The sequence below is a fragment of the Lactuca serriola genome, chromosome 8, assembly GCF_051521515.1.
Source record: "Lactuca serriola cultivar US96UC23 chromosome 8, Lser_US96UC23_V15, whole genome shotgun sequence".
Taxonomy (NCBI): domain Eukaryota; kingdom Viridiplantae; phylum Streptophyta; class Magnoliopsida; order Asterales; family Asteraceae; genus Lactuca; species Lactuca serriola.
Genome location: NC_136415.1, coordinates 169,720,251 through 169,726,150, shown reverse-complemented (window position 1 = coordinate 169,726,150; position 5,900 = coordinate 169,720,251). Strand labels below are relative to the sequence as shown.

Below are 5,900 nucleotides of genomic sequence, written 5' to 3'. Positions count from 1 at the left end.
TAGTTGATTTGTTAATTTCTTATGCGATTAATAAATTAATATGAGATCAATTGTTAAATAATTGATTTGTTAATTTATATGATTAATAAATTAATATGAAATCAATTAGAATTAATTAATTATTAATCAAAACTAATCTGGAATTAATTTGGATTAATTGGAATTAACTAAAGGTGCAAGGGGTGAATTGTAATTGTTCAATAGTTAAACAACAAAGGAAATTCTAGAACCATCCAAGGGTGGATCATTTTGGGGGCTCTTTTGGGTTTCCAGAAGCCTCCTGAATGTTGATAAGGAAAATATTTGAAATAGAACTAAATCTATTATTTAATTAAGTCAAATTTGGCTTGGCATGCAAATTACCTAAACTATAAATAGGACCTTTTAGGCATCAAATTTCGTGGTTATTCTTTCCAAGGAGCATGTGAACAAAGTTTATACCTTTCCTCCGCTCTCTTCACTTGTCTTCTAGTTCTAGGGTTTGGGTCTGATCCATTAGAGGCATCATTCTTTTGGTGATAGCTTTCCAAGCTCTTCAAAGAGTGGATTGAGGTGATTTTTTTGCTACAATAAATCAAAGGTATGTAAACATGTAACATTCATTTTGAAATTGATAGGTTTTATATTAATTGTGTTATTAAAAGTATGTTGCCTTCAAAATGAACGACATAGATTCTTTTAGGTTGCATGTGCCATCTTCTTAATTGTTAAGTGATTTTCCGCACTGAGCATTTTGTTTTTACCTAATAAACCCATCATTTGTCTCTAATGTCTGAACATACATGGTAATGATTACATCCTTTTCCTTTAACTTGCATCTTGACCATCCTTTGCGTCGCATAAATATTGATATCCTCTAACATATTGATAATGGAACATAACTTTCCAAGTGTCCATTCTCCACAGACTGACAAGAATCATGGTGAACTCTGAAGAAAGCCAAATACCATGTCCTAAGATCATTTACCATAAGGTAAACAAAGGCAATATGGTTTATTACTTGATCTTCTTTAGTAGTTGCTTTATAGGCCCTCTAGAAAATATTTCTAAATTATGCACCAGGAAATTTCTTTCTAAAGTTAGCATAGATATGCCTTGCATACTGCCTATGTTATGTTGCTGGTAAGACATCCTTCACTGCCTCAACCAATCACTACTTATATGATGGGTTTTCTAGGTTATAAAAATTTGATGTGATGGGAAAACACTTAAACGCTTAAGTTCACATGCAACTTATAAAGGATCTATGTTTTTTCCTCTATTGATAGCAATAATCTATGAACATCAAGAAACTTTAAGGGAAGGCTATAGAAATCATAATTCATATAGATCTAGGGTTACATACCTTTTGATTGTTGTAGTAAATAATCACACCAGTTCCTTTCTTCAAATGCCTTGGAAAGCAAGCACCATAAATCTAATGCCTCTAATGGTTTGTACCCAAAACCATAACATCTATGAGACTTGAGGAGATAGGATGGGAGAGCAAATTTTTTGCTCTTAGGTTATCAGTGAGAGTGCACGAAAATAATAGGTCAAAGGACCCTATTTATAGCTGATATAGGAAGCTTTGGATAACCCTATTTTGAATATTATATTAATATTTCAAATTTGATTTTTATCCAACTCCTTAGTTATATATAAGGAATATTCCATAAACCCTAATTATCCTTATCAAAATCGTCCAACCTTAGAAAGGTTCTGAAATTCTTTCTTTTTCAACTACTGAATAATTACAACATAAGTTTTTGCACTTTAATTAATCAAATTAATCCCAAAACTAATTCCAATTAATTTCTGATTAATTATACTCTATTAATTTCCATGGTTATTATATAGAGTATACTTAACGTTTTCCTATATTGGCCACAACTGTCTTAATTTTTATTTTATTGGCCACACATGTCTTAATTTTGATTTTCACGTCTACAACCGCAAAATTCTTTTCCTCCCTCTTCCGTCTACTACTACGATTTCCGTTTATAGTTTTTTTTTTCTCATCCTTCTCTGATCCTTACAATTTGTTGGGTCGGCGCTGTCTGATCAATCGGCTAACAAGAGGAAGTGATTTGGGTTTTGGTTCCGCATAGGGTTTTCTCTTCTACTTCAACATCCGTTCATCTTCTGCTTAGGTTTTAGCGAATAATCATACAAGGTTGGAATGAAGTTCTTTTAAGTTGCTGTTCCTGTTGTTTGAAAATAATGAAAGGGATTAATTTGGGTTTTGATTACACGATTGATTTAGGTTTAGGTTGACATTGATTGAGCAATTGTTTGTGCACCGGGATTCCTACTCTGCTTCAACTATGTGCTTCTCCTAATTATATTTTGTCAGTTTCTAATAAAAGGTGGGTACAATATTCTTTATTATATTGTTGTTTATCCTTTGTTGTTGAATTCTTGGGTCGATGTTTCCATGTAAACGAAGGAAAGGTTCTGCTTCTGTTCCTTCTGTTTCAAGACACTCACGTAGAAATATGGCTGTAGTGCATGTTCCTGTATTGCATGTGTATTACGATTGTGGCAATTGTTCTTGTATTTGCGAATTCTATGGTGCTATTTTTTGGTATAATGAGAGGTTTCTGTATCTGTCACGGACTGATAATCTGCGGTACACCAAGTGTTGTAAGTCTGGCACTATTGTTCTTCCTCCCCCACTGTCTCCCCCTGTTGTGTTATTGCAACTTTTCGAGGATGGTCACTTTCTACATAATATAAGGGCTTATAACTCTATGTTTTCTATGACATCTTTTGGTGCAAAAGTTGATGACGAAATTAACAAAGTTCGTGGTCTATATGTGTTCAAGATTTCTGGTCAAATTTTCCATAGGATTGGTCTTTTTGTTTAGATGATTCTTCACAGCCACGCTTTTTACAGTTGTACATGTGCGATGATGAGAATGAAATATCTAATATACTACATGCTTTTCGTACTAACAGTGATGTAGTGTTTTCTGTGGATGTCATTAATGCTTTGAGTCACATGTTAGATACTAACAATGAGTATGTCCGTACCTTTAAAATAGCGAGGGATATGGCTGAATCTATGTGTTTGGATTCATATGGTGTATGCCTCTTCAATAATGTTCCTAACAGAAGATATGGACCCCCTGCTCCTGGGACATTGGGTTGTATAGTATGTGGAGATGATGTTATTGGTGTTGTTTATGATATTGTTATTTATTCCAAGTCTGGATTACCTGAACGAGTTAGTAAGTTACATCCAGCATACATGCCTCTACAATAACCTTTGTTATTCCCTTACAGTGAGGATGGGTGGTCACCTAAAATGTGTATCCTGGTGGTTCTGCATCAAAAGATAGAAGTTTAACTAATAAAATGTATTACAGTTACCAAATTCATGAGAGGAGGGGTGTCTATTCTTTGATTTTACATGCACAACGTTTGTTTCAACAATATTTAGTGGATGCTTATAAATGCATTGAGCAGTCTAGGCTTGATTACATAGAGAATCATCAACAACAGTTAAGGTCTGAGTATATTAGTGGTGTTTATGACGCCCTATCTCAAGGAGACACAGACAACCGCGTTATCGATAAGCGTGTATTTTTGCTTGCTTCGTTCATTGGTGGCCCTAGGTATATGTACAAACACTATCAAGACGCTTTGGCTATATGTAGAGTTCATGGAAAGCCCCAGTATTTCATCACTTTTACTTGTAATGTGAGATGGCCTGAATATAGAAGGTATATGGATGTTGTTGGGCAAGGTGATATCCAAAATAGACTAGACATTATAGCTTGAGTCTTTCACATAAAGGTCCATGCCTTTATAACCTTTCTTAAAGAGGATAAGACTTTCGGCGATGTCGAAGCATGTAAGTTATATTCATAGTATTTGTCATTTGGGTATTTGGGAGTTTTAATGGCATATCAACTTTCCGGCCACAATGTTTCCGTAAATATTTCTTTCACCTGATCTAATTTCATTATAATTAACGTAAAACTATAAAATAATAGATGAACAAAAAATGTACAAATAGTAAACTATAACAATATATTTCTATTTTTTTTAAATTATATTTTTATTAATTATGATTTATTTTTAAATATAAAAAAGGAAATTGCTCTTTTTTCTTTCTATTTTATATAAAACGAACAACATAAATATGTTTGTCTATAACTATAACAATATATTTCTATTTTTTTAAATTATATTTTTATGAATTATGATTTATTTTTAAATGACTTTAATATCCCTCAAATTAGATCATGTAGTGAACATGTTGATGACACCTGTATGAACTAATTTATGTAAAAATAATTATATTCATTTATTATGTAATTGTACATCACATATAACATGTTACATTAGACCATTACATTCCTTTAAATGAATCAAAACATGACAATTGGATGTAATCATTCATTCCATAGTATTGGTGTTACATTTACTTTCTTTAATATTTACCTTTATTTCCATTTTACCACATAAATCCTTAATTTAAATGTTCAAAACAGTGAGCAACATAATTATCAACATATATTATATAGGTCTTGTACAGTTCCTCTATTCTATTTAAACTAATATAGTCTCATCTTGCGTGTAGATCTTTACACAATTGAATTTCAGAAGAGAGGTCTACCTCATTGTCATACACTTTTATGGGTTACGCCACCTTTTAGAATATGAGAAGCTGGTGATGTTGACAGGTACATAACATCCGAATTGCCAGATCCTGCAAATAAGGCGGACTTGTACAAGACAATCACCACGTGCATGCTACATGGTTCATGTGGTTTACTCAATATACGTGCTCCTTGTATGCAAGATATGAAATGCACAAAACACTTTCCAAAACCATTTCTGGAGTCCACTACTTTTGATGAAAATGGCTATGTTCGGTATAGAAGGCGGTCTAATATCAACCATGTTCTACAGAACGGTATTATAGTTGATAACGAGTATGTGGTGCCGTATAATAAGCGTTTATGCAGCCGGTTTGATTTCCACGTTAATGTTGAGTATTGCGGATGGAACATGATGATAAAGTACTTATTTAAGTTACATATCTAAAGGTGTAGATCGTGTCCGTTTAACTCTTCAGAAGAGTGAAGGTCATTGTGGTGGCTCCACATCTATTGCACCTGTTGCTGTGAACGAGATTAAGTCATTTTTAGTTGGCCGATACATACGCCCGCATGAAGCAGCATGGAGGATCCTTAACATTTCTATTCAGGAACGTTATCCAGCAGTTCAAGTGCTTCCTATTCACTTGGAAGGCATGCAACCTACTATATTCAAGGAAAGTGCAAGATTAGATACATTGATAGATAATCCGGACTTTGGAGTTATAATGTTGACTGAATGGTTACATAATAACCAAAAAGATTCAAGAGGTGTCGGGCTTACATATAATGAATACCTAAGTAAGTACAAGTGGGACACACGTGCAAAAGCATGGGTTCATAGAGCTGTAACAATTACATCAACTTCTACAACTATTGGTAGACTTGCATATGTACATCCCACCGTAGGAGAGTTGTTTTATTTGCGAATTTTGCTTTCTCACCGAAAAGGATGTAAGTCTTTTGTAGATATCAGAACTGTTTGCAGGCAAACTTACTCTACTTTTCGAGATGTGTGTGATGCATTAGGTTTGACAGGCGATGACAAGGAATGGTTAACAGCCTTCCATGAAGCTGCGTTTTCAGCATCATCATCGTAACTAAGATCCCTGTTCTGTCACCTACTAATATTCTGTGAAGTCGGAACTCCTTTGTTACTATGGGAATCAACAAAGGATAAAATGGATGACGACATACGTTATTTATACATGCAAACTTACTCAACTTATCAAATTATACCTGACACTAATATCATTGAACAACAAGTCCTATTAGAAATTCAAAAAACACTACTTGCGTCAACACCATCGA

General features: G+C 33.8%; 1 protein-coding gene across 1 annotated transcript; it reads left to right on the top strand.

The window, feature by feature from the left end:
* Nucleotides 1-2,477: 2,477 nt before the first annotated feature.
* LOC145067608 (uncharacterized) lies at nt 2,478-5,689 on the top strand. Its single transcript, XM_079014708.1, has 4 exons — nt 2,478-2,783; nt 2,879-3,208; nt 3,451-3,730; nt 5,040-5,689. The coding sequence occupies exons 1-4, from the start codon at nt 2,478-2,480 to the stop codon at nt 5,687-5,689; spliced, it is 1,566 nt and encodes a 521-aa protein (XP_078870834.1).
* Nucleotides 5,690-5,900: the final 211 nt, after the last annotated feature.